This window comes from Dromiciops gliroides, chromosome 5 (genome assembly GCF_019393635.1).
Source record: "Dromiciops gliroides isolate mDroGli1 chromosome 5, mDroGli1.pri, whole genome shotgun sequence".
NCBI classification, from domain to species: Eukaryota; Metazoa; Chordata; class Mammalia; order Microbiotheria; family Microbiotheriidae; genus Dromiciops; species Dromiciops gliroides.
In genome coordinates this window covers 31,658,911-31,677,962 of record NC_057865.1, presented here as the reverse complement: position 1 = coordinate 31,677,962, position 19,052 = coordinate 31,658,911, and the positions used below count along the sequence as shown (strand labels likewise).

At 35.8% G+C, this 19,052-nt stretch overlaps 1 protein-coding gene across 2 annotated transcripts in view; it reads right to left on the bottom strand.

The window, feature by feature from the left end:
• Window positions 1-19,052, bottom strand: part of ZNF385D (zinc finger protein 385D) — a 1,003,837-nt gene that overhangs the window by 777,953 nt on the left and 206,832 nt on the right. For both annotated transcript variants that reach the window (XM_043968167.1, XM_043968168.1), the window contains exon 2: window positions 10,167-10,385. In XM_043968167.1, the coding sequence (XP_043824102.1) occupies window positions 10,167-10,385 (219 nt within the window). The remainder of the gene's footprint in view (window positions 1-10,166; window positions 10,386-19,052) is intronic.

The following is a 19,052-nucleotide window of genomic DNA, read 5'->3' as shown; positions in this document are numbered from 1 at the left end:
CTTAAAGCTAAACAAATCAAACATCAATTTTTCAGAAATATGTTATCTGAGGAATTCAATTCCCAATCCCCACTTAGATCTGAACTATCCGCATGAATGAGGTTAGTCTTTTTTTTTTTAAGCTTAAATTACCTAGAAAATTGAATCAGCTTTCTACTTCACTCCCCTAACATGTGTAGGTGCATCTGCTGATCATAGATTCCAAAGGTAGGAAGGTTTTTCTTTTAAGATATGTAAGTGTTGGAATCTTTTGATTTCTTGAGGAAGCTTGAAGAGTTGGTGGTTATACAGGGCAGCTAGGTGACACAGTGGATAAAGCACCAGCCCTGGATTCAGGAGTACCTGAGTTCAAATCTGGCCTCAGACACTTGACATTAGCTGTGTGACCCTAAGCAAGTCACTTAACCCGGACTGCCCCGCAAAAAGAAAAAAAAAGATTTGGTGGTTATATGGCTGGGAGATCTATAGGCAGTTACTGACTTCATCTGTCTTTCAAATTAAATAAAAACAGCACCCTCTCCAAAATTAAAAAAAAAAATTCCAGAGATAGGAATATCTGATTAGGTACAAAGGTCTTTATGCTTCACAAAATGCTAGTACATACAATAAGTAATTTGGTCCTGATAGGAAGAGAGTGGCGGCTATGGCATGTATTAATTTATTCAATTAAAATATGATGAAACTGAAGTGATTTCCCAAAAGTCACCTGGCAGGACAGAAAATAACATTCAAAGGCAGCTAGTTTGCCAGTGGATTAGTGTGCTGAACTTGGAGTAAAGAAGGCCTGAGTTAGAATTCTTCCTCAGACACTTGCTAGGATGGGACGCTGGGCAAGTTACAACCTCTGTAAAAAGAGGGTAACAGCAGCATTTCCCTCACAAGGTTGCTATGAGGATCAAATGAGAGAGCATATGTAAAGCGCCTTGGAGATTTTGAAGTACCATATAAAGCCTGGCTGGTTGAGGCTTTCTGACCAGAGATCTGAGTTCAAAGAGTCCCTCAGGCACATGCTGTGTTAATCTGGGCAAGTTGTTTAACCTCTTCCTGCCTCAGTTTCTTCAAAGTTAAAATAGAGGAAATAATAGCACCTCCGTCCTGGGGTTGTTGCTAGAATTTAATGAGATATTTGTAAAGTGCTTGCCACATAGTAAGCAATTATTATATTCTTTCTTCTTTATTTCTTTTTGTTACGGGGAAAATGGGGTAGGGGGTACAAAGGCAGCAGCCACACCTAATCTTATCCCCCAAGAGTTGAGGGAGACTAGAATGAAGGGTGGGGGTCCTGAAGCTAGCTCAGTCTGATCTGGTTCCACTTATCTCTCTAGGTGTGTCTGTCCTTTGGTTTCGCTTCTCAAGAAGAAGGCTCTTTGATGTGCCTCAGGGAACTTCTGGGGTGCTCTGGGCCCATAAAGCTTTATTCCAGGTTTCCTTCCTTCCTTCCTTTAATTCCTTTCTCCCTTCCTTCCTCCCTCCTTCCCTTCCTCTCTCCCTTCCTTCCTTCTTTTCTTTTTTGTTCCCCTCCTCCCTCCCTTTTTCTTTCCTTCCTTTCTTCTTAGAATTGTCATGAGGATAAAATCAGCTAACTTTTAAAAGTGCCTAGTAAACCTTAAAATGCTGAATGCTACTTATTACTGTTGTTATCTCTCAGATGTGAACAATCTGTTAACTTTACTCAATTATTTTTTTACAAGGGAAGTTTCAATGGTACAGGGAATTATTTCAGCATAAAACTTAAAATACATAAATTTTCTTTTTTTTTTCCTTTTGTTGTTGTTTTTAAAGCAGCATGGCATTTGAGAAAGAACATTGTATTTGGAACAATAACTCAGGTCCAAATTCTGGCTTTGCCTTCAATCTGTGTAACATGGGGCAAGTCATTGACCCTCAATTTCTTCATCTGCCAGATAAGGGGACAGGATTATATAATCTCTGAGGTGTTCTCTGATTCTAAAATGTATGATGCTATGAAAAAGAGAGAATTCACTACAGGGCAAGAACTCAAATCAATGAATAGACCAACCAAAAGCACGTATCGATCACTTACTCTGTACCAAGTGCTTTGTCAAACACTGAGCTTATAAAGAAAAAAGCAAAAACAGCTTCTGCCCTCATGAAGCTTATCTTCTAATGGGGGAGAGAGCATGTACATAAAAAGAATAGAAGAGGGGCAGCTAGATGGCACAGTGGATAGAGCACCCGGCCCTGGAGTCAGGAGTACCTGTGTTCAAATCCGGCCTCAGACACTTAATACTTACTAGCTGTGTGACCCTAGGCAAGTCACTTAACCCCAATTGCCTCACTAAAAAAAAAAAAAAAAAAGAATAGAAGATAGAGAACAGATACAAGTAACAAAAATCTTCTCCCTCTTCCTCATAATATCTCTTCAAGCAGAAAATGCAGCTACTGTGGATTTGAAGAAAATACAGTCTAGCCTTTCAGGAAGCACACACATCATTTCTTAGGTTCGGGGGCTTTGACGCAAACAATATAAACTCATAGGAGTATAGCATGAGAGCTGCAAGACATCTTAGAGATCACTGAGTTAAGTAATGTCATTTTATAAATGAGGAGACATTCCTAGAGAGATTGAGTGAACCGACCAAGATAACATGACTAATGAAAGGGGGATTCAAATCCATGTCCTCTGACTCCAAATTCCTATTTTTTAAATCACATTATCTGTCCAAGAAAGTTTTTTGACAATACACAACCCACAAAAGATATAGTAAAAATCTAAAATAATGCTCCATAATTAGATCAGAAAATGAAAGAATTGAAAAAGATACATATGAGATTTGTTTCATAATTTTATCTCTCTTCTACCCTAAGTATGATACATAGAACTCCCACATTATTGTAAACAACATAATCTGACTCATTGAGAACCAATTTGGGGCTTCCTTGCCAAAGATACTAGGTTGATTTGCCATTTCTATCTCCAGCTCAGTTTAACATATGAGGAAACAGGCAAATAGTGTTAAGTGACTTGCCCGGAGTTTCACACCTATTAAGTGTCTGAGGCCAGATTTGAACCCAGGAAGATAAATCTTCCTATTCCCAGGCCTGGCACTCTATTTACAATGTTACTAACTGCTCCAAAATAACATATTAGTCCACACACATTTCTTTTCTTTTTCCCCCTAGGGCAATGAGAGTTAAATGACTTGCCCAGGATCACACAGTTAAGTGTCAAGTGTCTGACGCTGGATTTGAACTCAGGTTCTCCTGAATCCAGGGCTTACCTTAGAAACAGGGTGTCTCTCTACTAGTTTTGGCCCATACTTTATCTCAAAGGATTAGTAGCTGTCTATTTCCAAAAGTATCATTATAAAAGTAAGCAAGAGAGAAAAAATGAACAAGAGTAAAAACCTTGAAACTATAATAATATAATATTATAAACTATAAATTATAATGGCTAAAGTTGGTTCTAAATCTGAAAAGGGAAAAATTCACCTTCCTTTTATTTCTGCAGAAGTTAGGGCCTATAACATAGTTCAAATTATATATCTTTCTTTTTTTCTTTTTCTTTTTTTCTTTTTTTTTTTTGGCAGAGCAACAGGGGTTAAGTGACTTGCCCAGGGTCATACAGCTAGTAAGTGTCAAGTGTCTGAGGCCAGATTTGAACTCAGGTCTTCCTGAATCCAGGACCAGTGTTTTATCCACTGTGCCACGTCGCTGCCCCCCAAATTACATTTATAGCTGTATGATCTTAGGTAGATAGATATTTAGGTAGGTAGATGGATAGGTAGGGAGATAGATAGGTAGGGAGATAGATAGGTAGGGAGATAGATAGGTAGGGAGATAGATAGGTAGGGAGATAGATAGGTAGGGAGATAGATAGGTAGGGAGATAGATAGATAGATAGATAGGTAGGGAGATAGATAGGTAGGGAGATAGATAGGTAGGGAGATAGATAGGTAGGGAGATAGATAGGTAGGGAGATAGATAGGTAGGGAGATAGATAGGTAGGGAGATAGATAGGTAGGGAGATAGATAGGTAGGGAGATAGATAGGTAGGGAGATAGATAGATAGATAGATAGATAGATAGATAGATAGATAGATAGATAGATAGATAGATAGATAGATAGATAGATAGATAGATAGATAGATGATAGATAGATAGATGATAGATAGATAGATGATAGATAGATAGATGATAGATAGATAGATGATAGATAGATAGATAGATGATAGATAGATAGATGATAGATAGATAGATAGATAGATAGATAGATAGATAGATAGATAGATAGATAGATAGATAGATAGATAGATAGATAGATGATAGATGATAGATGATAGATGATAGATAGATAGATAGATAGATAGATAGATAGATAGATAGATAGATAGATAGATAGATAGATAGATAGATGGATGGATGGATGGATGGATGGATGGATGGATGGATGGATGGATGGATGGATGGATGGATGGATGGATGAATGAAATGAAGCACTTTTAAGCACTTACTTTGTACAAAGTGCTAAGGCTATCACTAGAAAAGCAAGACCCCACTGTCCACTTTTTCTTTATCTGTAAAATGAAAAGATTTAGTGAAAGAACCTTTAAGTTTCCTCTGACTCCCAAGTCTAAGATCCTATGATCTTATGAACACTACGTATGCTATTAAACTTAACAGATATGTTGATTAGTTTTGCCCAATTGCCTTTTTGTTTGTTTGCTTTTTATTTCTCTCTTCTGACATGAAGTAAATTTCATTATGTTTTCTCAGGCCAAGACCGATCATCACCATTAATCTGAATTGTCTGTCTAGTAATAGTCTAGTAGTAGTAGAAGTAGCAGCAGCAGCAGCAGCATAAAGTGATATAGTGGAAATAGTAATGGTGGTAGTGGTGGTAGTGGTAGTCACAGTGGTAATAGTAGTGAGAGAGGGGGTGGTAATAGCATTTAGATACTGTGTTAAAGTTTTCAATGTGTTTTATCAATATCATCTCATTTTATTCTTATATCGAATCTGGGAGGTAGGTGCTATGAACTTCATGTTACAGATGAAGGAAATGAGGTTGAAACAGGTTAATGAACTTTCCCAGGGTCACACAGTTAGTAAACATCTGAAGCCTGATTAGAACTCAGGTTATCCTGACTCTAGGCCCAGTGCTCTATCCACTGTACCACCTGGCTGCTTTTAGTGTGGTTAGGTCTGTTATTGCTTGTTTATTTGTTTTGCTTTTTGCTTAAGCTCATGTAGTTGTTTATATGGTTCTTCTGGTACTGTGCATTTCTTTCTTAAACTTCTAGTCTTTTCATGTTTTTCTCAAATCCCCACATTCAATGAACTATTGCTGTTTTTAACCACAAAATCAATAGATGGTAAAAACTAGAGTCATGTTATATGTTTGCTTACAAAATGATGGCAAGGATATTTAAATTATCCTTTGGGTTAAAGAAAAAATCCTCAAAGAAATGCTTTGTCCTTACCACTCCAAAAATCAAGTAGTCCAAGGAATGATTTTTTGGCAGAAATTTTAAAACACTGTGGGGTCAATAAAGATGCTAATAAACACTGAAATACCCTCATAAATCATTTACAAAAGATGTGGCCCTTGACTGGTAGTGTAAATATATCTAAAAAATTGATGAGGTAACTTTTTGATGCCATTGTCCTGATATATTGCCCTAAACTAGATCACTCCTGAATTAGGAATAGCGTTCAGAAGAAATATTTGCTTGACCTCTTTTCATAGATCTGTTCACTCCATGGATAAGAATTGGATTTGAAGTTAGAATATCTAAGTTCAGGTCCATATTTTCCCACCATTGAGAACATGGGCTAGATCTATTTTTCACTTGCTTTTTGCCTCAGATATATCATGTGAAGTTGGAAAATAGGTGAATTAGATATTTGGAGGCAGGAAGAAACAGAAAAGTCAAGAAATATATATATATATATATATATATATATATATATATATATATATATATATATATATGTATATATATATACACATACACACACATATATATATTCAGTGTTGCCTTATACTTGCTAGGTTTTGAAAGATAATAAGTTAATGACATTAATAAGAAATTTCTTCAAAAATGGGAAGAATCTGTATATAAAGGAGGACAAACTAAGGAATGTCAGAGAGTTGATATAGGGAACTTATACAGTTATAAGAATCTTTCTAGAATAAGGGGTTTAACAGAGATGAGGATTCTTGAATGCAAGTGAAAATGAGAGGGGCACATTTCCTATGGTTGGTTTATTTATGGATCCTGGATCACTGTCACATAAGAGTCTCAAATGGAGAAAATCGTAAATTAAAAAGCTAACTGGAGACTTTTGCCGTGACACATTTTTCAATGCATCTGTGATTTTAGCTAGTCTGGTTACTAGCTGGCTGGATGTGGTGTTAAATCCTGCTGTAGACAGTTACTGGTGGTGTGATTTGGGGTATGTCACCTAACCTCCTTCAGCCTAAGTTTCTTCACCTGTAGAATGGTGTTAATGATACCCACCTCATAGGGTTAATGTGAAGATCAAAATTTACATGCATACACAAAAAGCCTATACATATACATAGACACACATATGAGTTGCAAAGTGTTTCGGAAATCTTAAAGCAGTATATAAATTTTAGCTATATTACATCTCTCTGACCCTTTTTTATTTCATAATAGAATGCTTTGTTTCCTTTGCCCTGATAAGATTCTGTTGCCTATTTATGGGCATGTCATACACTCCTATTAGACTCTAAGCCTGATAAGGGCAATGTCTGCATCAGACTTATCTTTGTAATACCAACGTCTGGTACAGTGCCTTGGATGCTCTAGGCATTTAATAAATGCTTTAGCTTGAATATATATAGTCTCTATAACCTATTACACAGAAGGAGAATAGAGCTAACTTTTCGGAGTTAGAATTAGCCATGGAAAGAAGAGATTTAAGAGAGCATCCACATGTTAAAATGGCATAAGTAAGTAATTTTAAAATGTGGAAAGCCAACATCATGGAATAAAATCCTGAATTGTGCTATATCTTTGATGACAGTTAAGAATAAGTGTTTAACAAATTACTCAGTCTAGAGACATGAATAACTGCACACTTCCATGATTAGAATGGAAATCACTGGCATTAAGAAAAGGGAAAAAAAAGCAACTTAGTTAAGCAAATAAATACTACTGTTTGCCCCAATTATACATACAAAGCACACATTACATGTATAGATAAATATTCCTTATTAAAACCTAAATGGGGTTAGCCATTAGCGTATGTTACTATATAACCCTTCAGCTGTGAAGACTCCCTGCAAATTCAGGCCTGTATCCCAGTTAGAATTAATAAGAATTATGTATTTACCTGAGGGAAGAATAATTTCCTAATTAACTGGTCCTAGTGGCATATTTTCATTGTGATTTTCTAAAGTTTGCTTTCCTTAATAAATGAAATGAAAGTTTAAAAACCCCTTATTTTGCAAATTGCCTAAAAATGCAGGAATCACATCTTATTTGCATTGCTTTATAATATCACTCCTAGTTCTTTAAAGTCGGGTAAAGGCTGCCTTGGGCTATGTGCTATTGTAATTATAAAAATTCTTTGCAATCATTCAATATGTTTAAATGCCTTACTATTGAACACATTCCTGAAGAATCAGTAACAGGAATGGTGCTGTATGACAATTGCTACTGCATTTTTTAGAAAGCACATGCATAAAACAAGGGCAGGGGTCCTGGGTATACTCCTCCCCGCCAGGATGCATACCTATGATGCTAAGACATAATCTCTATAAAAAGAACATGGTACTACTAGCTGTGTGACCCTGGGCAAGTCACTTAACACCCATTGCCTGCAAAAAAAAAAAAAAGAACATGGGATAACCTTAAGGAAAACCTTTATTATTAATTATTGTCATGTTTATTTTTTAATATAACAAAACATATTTTCTCATTAAAAGAGAAAATCTCTATAGAAGGACCATATTAAAATGGAGGAAGAAAGATGGAAGGAGACAGAAAGCATCTCCTAGGATGAAAAACATTGATAATAAACATAAATACCAATTGAAGGACTTGATTGAGGTTTTTAAGATAACATGCTGAGGTTAGATTAAAATCATGCCATTGCTATCCCAGGCATCATGATAAAGAGTATGAAATCCAAGATTCAATGTTCCTTCTATCTGGCTGCTAACATACTGGTATTGCAGACCTCAGCCTAGTTTCATTCCCAGTTACAAAATATCATTCTCAAAGTCAAGGGTAATACTATCCAGAGCAATTGCACTGTTTATGCTCCCACTGGTATACTCCAGACTGATAGTAGGCTTTGAAGCTGTCAGAAATGTTTTAGTAAAATTATTTTATATCCATCGCATTCATCATAAACACACTTAGAGAAACATGGAGGACCTAGTCTTAGTAAGCCTCTGACTACTTAAAACCAAGAATATAAAACCTTAAAGATATAATGAAATGAAATTTAAATTAGTTGTATGGAAAAAATGGCCATTTTTTTCTCCCCCAACTCATCACCTAAAAGAATATCAAAAATGTCATGACTGAGTTCATATAACAACATAAATCAGAACAAAAACCAAAGCATTATACCTGGATAATTGGATCATAAAATGCAATTAAAACAAATAAATAACTGCTCTCTCCAAACCAAATACTTAGAAAGATAACACCTAAATGACTAACTGGATTTCTCGATTGTCATTTGGAAACCCAATGTGGTTACCATTTGAGATCTCCCCTCTCTGTAGCTGCATGATAATATCCTTCAGGATAGAAAAGCATTATAGTGTTACTTCACTTTCCATACCACTCATACTCATGTGTATTTTTGGAAATTTCTAGAAAACCAGTGACTTCATCGATTCTTAAGGTAAAATTTCAGAAAAGCTTGGTCCATATCATATAAGGGAACCAGTGACTCATGCAAGTTTAGCTAACCTGAGCAGTAATCCTAAACTAAGCCCAAATTTAAAAAAATAATAAATGAATAGCACACATGTATGTAACAACACTGAGTAAATCTCTGAGCCATAATTATGTATGTTTGTACATGGAGAAAATTGTACAAATCAAACCCAGAGCAAATCTACCCTCATTTGAGGGAGGTGGGAAGGGGATGCAGGCAAGGTCAGGATACAGCTCACAGTAGATAGCCATCTGGTAAATTCTTCTTTCCAAGATTTATTCACACCATCTCAGTGATAAGTGCAGCTATTTCTCAACATCTAAAAGGACGTCAAGTTCTGTTTACACCTTCTAAATTCAATCCTCTATAAATTTGGTATCCTTGGGCCAGGGAGTTTGGTGGCTCAGAGTGAGCATAAATAGCAACTGTTTCTGTTCTGGCCAGAAACTTTGAGAGTCTCCCCCTCCCAGATCGATTCTCTTGAGAAGGCAAACTAGACCATCTTTTGCCTTGATTCTTTACTAGCGTTTAATCATTGAATGAGTGTTCCCTCAGACAAACTGAGACCTAAGAAAGACATTAGCTTAAAAAGGCCAAAGTTTCCTACTGCATCAAGAGCTATGACCAGTCTTCCTAACTTATGTCTTTCCACTGGACTCAGGTGACTTTAGAAGAAAGACTGGGGCTGATGACTTCGCACAACTCTGCCTCACTTAAATCCAATTCCCTTGCAACTCAAGTTATCACCCTCCTGATGTCATTGCCCCCCTTCTAGAACAAATAATAAACAACAACAATCCCAGAGCAAAGCTTTAGTAGATCCATCCTAGTTACACACTTGATATTAATGCCAGTTAGGAAGTCAAATTTTTCTACTTTGAGTTTAAAGCACTTTTTTCTTTTTTACCATGTTGCAAAATGTCTCTTGCATTAGGTGATTTAAAAATAAAAAGACCAAAAAGAGTACAAGACACAAACAGGTTGGATTTTTTTTCTTTTTCTCTAGTCAGTTTCCTACTGGGTCATGGAACAATCTTAATTAGAAAAATAACAACTGAAATAGAAATTGTTTTAATGAATCTTAATGATACAGTGTTTATTAAGCCTCTCCTAAATGAGAAAAAACAAAAATGTTTTATTTTCACAGCTAAAAAAACCCACTGTCAACAACAAAAACAATCAACAATAATGTTGATTCCTTAAATCCCTTAACCCGCAGGTACAAAAGTAATTTACTGCATCATGTAATACTGAAAATGCCTGTTTGGGCAAGCTTACCATTATCAGTTTTAATATTCCCGTTGCTGAGTTGTTTTAATCTCTTCTGATGTGATTTGCCATTGTAGTGGATTTGTGCTTGTGCAGCTGAATTCAGCTGAATATTACATACATTGCACAAAGTGAAGTTGGTGTGTTTCTTCTCCCTTTCTTGCTTTTCTTCAACATCATCAGGTACTAACTCAGCCTCATTTTCCCCATCTGGTGCACATGGTAAATCTGGAGAAGAGAAAAAAAAAATGATTGAGGTGTGGTTCAAGAAATCAGTGGTTCTAGAACACACTATCTTGGTTAAGCTATAATGGTCTTTGTTTCCTTCCTGTTTCCCTCCTGTTCACACATGATGTCCCATCTTACATCTCTGTGCCTCTGTACTGGTCTCTTCCCTGTCTGAAATGTATTCCCTTCTCATCTCAACTTGTCGAAATTTTAGTTTCCTTCAAAACTTAGCGCAAGCACCACCTTCAATATGAGTTCATTCCCGGCCTCTCCAGCTTCTAAGGTGTTCTGAGCTAAGATCAGATTGTATATGCTTTGGATGATATATGTGTATACACAGAGATAAGGATATGTGTGTGTGTGTGTGTGATAGATATAACTGATGTAAAGCCTTTGTATGACAAAACTACGAACACAAATTCTTACTTTCTTATACCTCTAAAATATTTTCAAGAATAAAATAATGCATACAGTTAAAAGAACTCTACCCAAAGTAATTATTAATGCCAAAATGGAAGCTAAAATAGAAGAAATTACATAGATACTGATCATTATAACTTTGCACAATCATTCAACCATTATAAATGAATGACATGTGACAAAGAGACCAAAAGAACATGAAAATGCCCTTGTCCATAAATTTTGACTTACAACACATACATATTTAAAATATAAACTCTTTTGAAAAAAAATTATGGAGATGGATAGTGGGTGTTTATGAGTAGAATCACCTAATAAAATGGAGAAGCCACAGGGTGGGAAAACAGTTTAAAGAAAGTTTGATGAGATACCTAACTAGGCAAAGCAAGCTTTGTGGTATTTAAAGATGAATTTGGAAACACCACAGCCAGAAGATGGAAAATATCTGTAAAGATGTTAATAACAAACTTTTTTAACATAAAAGAAAGCAGAGCCCTTACACTTGGACTTGGCCATTACAGCCCCAAGTGTGTGGAAAGAAGAGGTAGAAATGGCACCAGAGAGGATAAAGATAGGGGAATGCACTGAGATTATTCAAGTGTGTGTGTGCGTGTGTGTGTGTGTGTGTGTGTGTGTGTGCGCGTGTGCGTGTGTACATTAAGGATTCCAGAGTAAGCAGCCCATTGTTGTCTTTCATTTTTTATCATGACCAAGTTGATTTATTTCCCTATCCCTCTATGTGTACAGTAATGTCATTTATTTCCTTTTTTATATTTAAATTCTCACTTATAGCATGCATCAAAAATTTCAAGAAGGTTTTCCTAAATGTCCATATGAGGAAGAATCAATCAATTATGAAAGTACATTTTCTTTTCTTTTTTCATAGATGTAATTTTAGTTTGCATTTTAGCTAATACAATTAAAATATAATAAAATTTAAATTGTAGAAGATTTCTTAAAAGATTCAATGATAGGGATAACTTTGGTCTGTGATCTTCCGATGATTAATATTGAACCAAGCATAATAAAGAAAGGCTTATTCTCATCAAATATATCTGCCACAATCATTGAGGATGTCAAAAACAGAATGCAAATAAAAGAGGGAGTTCTCTTTTGATGATGAAGGCCTTCAGATGCTCTTGTGTGGAGAAGACTGCAGATGGCTGTTTGGACACATTGATTTATTTAGTCTAGAGATGTGCCTAGGAATGGTTCTGTATGGGGTGAGTACTGGAAATGACAACTATAAAAAAAAAAAAACCCAGAACACTGACAACTGACTGAAGATGGTGTAGTGGGGTGGAGCAGAGGAGGAAATGACTTCATAGATGGCCCCCACCTAGCAGCTATTTTTTTTTGTCCAGTTTCTGTTGCTTCTCTACTGTTGAAAGATTCTGTGATTTGTCAGTGTCCCCTTACATTTTGTTCCTTGGAGCAAAGCCACAAGTGTCCCATCCTTTGAAAACATATAACATGGACAGACAAGTATGCTATAGTCAAAAGAATACTGGTTTTAGAAGCAACCAAAGTCCAAATGGTATCTCTGAGATGGATAGACAGATGGATAGATAGATAGATTAAGATAAACATCTTTGCACCATAAGGCATATACACACATACATGCACACATATGTATACATGCATGCACATGCATACATATAAATGCACATACATATATAACCTGTTTCATCCTGAATAAGTCACTTAATATCTCTGGGCTTCATATTTTTCATCTGTATAATGAAAGGATTAGACCACATGGCATCTGAAGACCCTACTATCTCTAAATCTAAAATCCTATGTAGGATGAACAAAAAATTTGAATAAGGGGAGAAATGTGAGCCATTTATTTCAGCCTTCACCTCTAAAATTCCCTTCCTTGTACTCTGTTTTTATCATGTATGTACCTATTTATTTTCATGTTACCTACTTAGTATGTAAGGTCCTTGAGGGTAGGTGCTGTTTTGTATATTTTTTTTTTCCTTTCTTGCAATCCCAAAAGTTTGGTACCATACATATTACATAGTAAGCACTGCCCACTCCATCTTCCCCTATTATTCCAAAGTGATTTTCCTAAAGAACAGATCTGAACATGTTACCTCCCTATACAATAATCCCAATGACTCCCTGTTACCTCCAAGATCTAATATAAAACCCTCTCATTGACTTTTGTTTTGTGAGGCAATTGGAGTTAAGTGACTTGCCCAGGGTCACACAACTAGTAAGTGTCAAGGGTCTGAGGCCAGATTTGAACTCAGGTCCTCCTGAATGCAGGGCCGGTGCTCTATCCACTGCGCCACCTAGCTGCCCCTCTCATTGACTTTTAAACCCCATTAGAATTGGACTCCATCCTCACTTCCAAGTGTTCATATATTTAGTTTACCTTGAAGTATACTGTGATGCAGTGACACCAGTATTCTTGCTATTTTTTACTCATGATATCCCATGTCTTTTCAGTGGATGTCTCTTCTTGCTTGGAATGCTTTCTTTCCTTGCCCCTTCCTCCTGGCTTCCCTGTAGTCTTTGTTGATTCAGTTCAAATACCATGCTTTTAGGAAGCCTTTCCATATGCCCTCCCACTTCTTCCCCTCAGTAATAGCAATCTCTTTCTGATATAACCTTCAATTAACAGTCTTTATATCATATGTGTATAAAATCTACATGTTGTCTCCCCAAGAGGATGTGAGTTCTTTGAAAGGAAGAATTGTCTTTTTGTCTTTCTTCATATGTTCTGTGTTTAGCATAGTTCCTAGTACATAATAAACATTGAAATAGTGGCTGACTGACTGACTGACATCGCCTTTTGGAAAAATTGTATACCATTACTAATGATCCCATATTTGTCACTGAAAATCCATCTTGTTTAATCAAATATACTTCTAGTGATGCTATATGGCCAAAGGGCCCAGGAATCCACAGGCTGTGAAAAGTTAAACTTGTGGGCTGCCCAAAGAATGTCATTGGAGAAACATCTCATGGGAACCAATTGGCTTAAACATATAGCCCAGAAATAGCTGCTCAGGAGCAACAACCTAAGGAGTATGTTAAGTATGCTGTATGACCAAAGAAAATAATAAGACATCCAAATACTAAGAGAAAGGGATAATCACTGGGTAGCCTACATGCTCCATTGACATCCGTGAAATGTCCAGAGAAGAAGGTAAAGATTCTAATTGTATTATATTGAGCTCTTATGTAGGGGTTATGGTAACATGAAGGACAGCTCAGACGTGGTGGGCATGAATGACCCACTAGGAAGGCATGAATGCCCATGTTAATGAGATCATAGAAACAAAGCATTAAAGTATGATTTACCTAGTTATAATTAATGGGATAGAAGCATAAAAATTTAGCTTTCCTCATAATATCAGAAAAAAACAAACTAGTTTTGTTGAATTATTGAGACCGAAAATAAAGGCATTTAATTTTAATGCCTTCCAGAAATCAAGTGCAAGAAGATATAACATTAGTCCATACTTGTGACAAAAAAAGAAAAGACCACAGCTTCCAAAGACTTGCATAACATACAAAACATCACTAGAGGAAAAACCTTTGCACTGAACCCATTCCCCACTAGAGTGCAGTGTGAATTTAAAATTCACACTCTTGCATTTGCTATATCCCTTAATACTATTTAACTAAGTAAAGTATTACTGTAATCTCATAAGAAGACATATCGATGTATGCGCATGGTGGGGGCGGGGGGGGGGGTCCATCTCAATCACTAGTATATAAACATAAAATGTGTGAACCTACAGACATGAAGAAAGCATAAAAGAAAAAAATAGGGAAATAAACAGAATGAAACAGCCTAAAACCTACCATTCTGTGCTATTATGATGTCTTGATTAACAGCAGTAGAATTACATTACTTTAATATAAATATTAATTTGGAAATATGACACTAAAGACATTTTAATAAGCAGTACATCACTCATAAAAATAAAACTTTATAGCAATACAATATGGCTAGATTATACAAAAGCTATAAATCAAGATTATGACTTTTTCAATGACAAAATTTATTTTGAACACATTGTGACATCAGACACTAAATTTGCTCTCATTCAAAATCATTCTACTGTTTTGCGTGTGAAGACACAGCTACATTGTTTTTCAGGAATGATATTTAAAAATTAACTATACAGTGAGAGAAGGTGTAGAGGAGAATGGTGTTGTACTCTATGTACATGCATGCTTTTGGTCTCATGGTCCCAACTAGTGGGGCAACTTTATTGTGTGGAAGAAAGAGCCCTCGCCTAAGAGTCAGGAGATCTAAGGATAATTTCCTGTTCTCCCATGTAGTGGTGATTTTGAGAAAGTAATTTAACTTTTAAAAATCTATTTCCTTATCAGTGAAATGAGCATAAGAAAAATAGGGACATGAGTACAGATGACTGTTCTGGAAATCATTGAATTAGTTTGCTCAGCAGTTACTGTCTCCACCTACCAAGTATGTATGTTTACCACCTTGGTATACATACCACCCACCAAGTACAAATATATATATATACACACACACACACACACATATATATACACATACACATATATATACATATGTGTATATATAGAGAGTGTATATGTATGTATAATCCATGTGTGTATATATGTATAGATACACATATACAGATGTGCATATGTGTATGTACATGTTTATGTGTATGCCTATAGTATATATTATATAAGTATGTATACATAAGTATATATAATTCTTATTTTATATACTTATATATATGTATAGAGACATATTCATTTTTCATGTATACGTATGTATGTGTGTATATATATATATATATACATGTGTATATATATATATGTCTCTATACATATATATTATAGCTTCATACAGAATGAAAACTTTTAGGACAGGAACAATTTTGTTTATGTTTTTATATCCCAACTACTTAGCATAATGTCTTGCATATAGGAGATAATTAATAAATACTGATAGATAAATTGATCGATATTGCCCATAAAGTACATGATATATTTTAGAATGTTTCATATCATTATGTTTATGTCAGGACAGAGTCCATAATCTTGCAGCTGAAGAAATATTGGATGCAAGGACCAGATTTCAGATTCTAGCTCTACCTCTTACTACTTATGTGACCTACCAAATTATATATTTTCTCTGGCCTCTATTTCCTAATCTGTAAAAAAAAAAAAAATTAAAAATTTTTGAGGGTTAGACTAAATTACTTCTAACATTTCCTCCAGTTCTACATTCATTGTCTCATGCACTTAAGCTTGTTTGGAGTGATGGCCTTTTTACTTTTCTCTGTGTTCCTAGCACTTATCATCATGCCTACTGGAATATTACTTTTATTTAAAGCCATGTATACATGCATATGCAAATATGTACATATATTAATAACAGTAAACTAAGAATATGCATTTAAAATTCTGAATCTCAAATAGAGATGTGTCCACTATATTTGTTTTTACCCACTTTAGGATTATAGAATTACAGATGTAGAGATATGAGCCTTAGAAACCATGTCATCCAACCCCTTCATTTTAAGGATGAGAAAATGAAGGTATAGCTACATCCAGCCCTGTTTTACCCAGCTAGTGCTAGATGTAAGATTTGAAAGCAGGCCTTCCTGATGCCAAGTCCAGATGTTATTCCCTATATAACATGAGACCTTGAAAGCCTAAGACTTTTCTGAAACCTACCTTGAACCCATTGCAATTCCATGAGAGGAAAATATATATATATTTATAAAAGAAAAACTATGTTCTGCTTACAGAAACTTTATGCTTTCACCATTTCAAACACACAGGACGTCTTAGCATATTTAAGATGCTGGTTTTCTTCCCCCATCAAACCACATCTTCTGCCCAGGATTTCAAGGTCTAAAGAATCAATCCATCCTTCCTTCCTTCCTTCCTTCCTTCCTTCCTTCCTTCCTTCCTTCCTTCCTTCCTTCCTTCCTTCCTTCCTTCCTTCCTTCCTTCCTTCCTTCCTTCCTTCCTTCCTTCCTTCCTCCCTCCCCTCCCCTCCCCTCCCCTTCCCTTCCCTTTCCTTTCCTTTCTTTTTGTTGAGGCAATTGGGGTTAAGTGACTTTCCCAGAGTCACACAGCTAGTAAGTGTCAAGTTTCTGAGGTCAGATTTGAACTCAGGTCCTCCTGAATCCAGGGACAGTGCTCTATCCACTGTGCCACCTAGCTGCCCCAATACATCTTTCTTTTACTGTATACCTAAATTCAATGGGGAATTTGTCTTTGGATTCTAACTTGCCATTCTCAGTTCTGGACCCCTTCGGAATCAGTCTAACTCTCCCAATGAAGAAAAGACACAGATAGCTATGAGTTATTTTCTTGGGTTTCTCTGTCAACTCTGCTTCTGAGGAGTCTAATTAACTTTTTTATTCTAAATGGTACACCCAAAATCTTTGTGCTTCAGACAACAAAAAAATACTGAAGACTTTGAGGCTATTAGCAATAGCAAAATCTGGGGTGAAAATAATAAGTGCTTTACATCTAAAAGACACCTCTGAACATAAATTTTAAAGACATTTGTATGAGTTAAAGCATTGCTTTTGTTAAATAGTTTTGGTTATTTCTGACTCTTTGTAACTCCATTTTGCATTTTCATAGCCAAGATACTGGAGTGGTTTGCCATTTCCTTCTCCAACTCATTTTACAGATGCGGAAACTGAGGAAAAAGGGTCACATAGGGTCACATACTAAGTGTTTGAGGACAAATTTTTTTGAGGTCAGGTTTTTAACTCACAATATTAGTCTTAATGATTACAGGCAGAATACTCTATCCTCTGTGCCAAGCTACCAAGATATGATAGCCTGGCTATCAGGAAACCATGATGAGGCTGATAAACTAGCAGAGGCTAAAGATATATTCAGTATTGACTTATGTATGATTTTTGATTCTGATTTTTTATAAGGCCACAGTAGGTTTAATGCCTGTTGTAACTTTCTCAGTTTGTTTTGGCAAAAGAATTACCAAGGAGGCTGATGATTTTTGCCTAAACCATACACTTGCAATTCTGTTTGCTACCACCAGATGAATAGTAGTGTTTGGGCTTATGGCTATGTAGGAAAAACTGGGCTTTGTCTTGGAATGGCAATAGTTTAGGACATAAACCAGTCAATGATGTTGCATTTTCCTTTAAATTTTGAATAAAATAACCAGCAAAAATATTTTTCAACTATTAACTTTACACATATTATCACATATAATTTTGATCTAAAATATATGGTTTATAAGAAGTACAACACATTTGGAGTGTATTCCTCAGAAGGAGATCTATGATCTCATCAATATGGATAATGTTCTTTAATTAATACAGATTATAACCTCACCCATCCATCAGTTTACCTTGTGCGACTCATCCATATCCTCTCAAAAATTCCATAAAAGGTGACAGTATCAAATGCTGAGGAACTCTCTTTTTATATTGCAAAGATGTCAGTGGAGAACATGGGTTGCCCAATGGTAATCCTTCCCTTGTCACATTTTTTTTGATAATGCATTTTGTAGATGCTATTCCTTCATAATGTTGTTGTTCGGTCATTTTAATTATGCCTGACTCTTCATGGCCCACTTGGTGTTTTCTTGGCATAGATAAAAGAATGGTTTGCCATTTCCTTCTCCAGCTTATTTTATATGAGGAAATTAAGGCAAAAGGCTTAAGTGACTTGCTCAGTGTCACACAACTAGTAAGTGTCTAAAGCTATATTTGAATTCATGAAGATGTCTTCCTGATTCTAGGCTCAGTGCTCTATTCACTGTACCACCTAGCAAGTCTGTATTCTTCGTAATAATTCTTGATTTTGTAATCTGTTCCCATATACAACTGATTCATCCTCAAATTGAATCTTTCATATTCATGACAGAGTCATTCACCAATTAAAGGCTATCGGTACTAAGAAGGCAGACCTTGATTTTAGGGAGAAGTTTTGGACCTAATATCCACATTAATAGAATAAGAAGTAGTTAAACTAAGCAAAAAAAAAAAGCCATAAATGAACTGCCAGTTAAAAGACAAGATAAAGAAATTCATATATTATTCACTGAAGAGAAGAAACAAAATCACCATTATTTGTAGATGATATGATGTATGTGGTTTAATGGATAGAGCACTGACTCTGGAGTCAGAAAGACCAGAGTTTAAATTTGATTTCAGACACTTATGAGCTGTGTGACCCCAGGCAAATCACTTAACCCCTGCCTGCATAAAATTGGAGAAGGAAATGTTAAAACACTCCAGTATCTTAGCC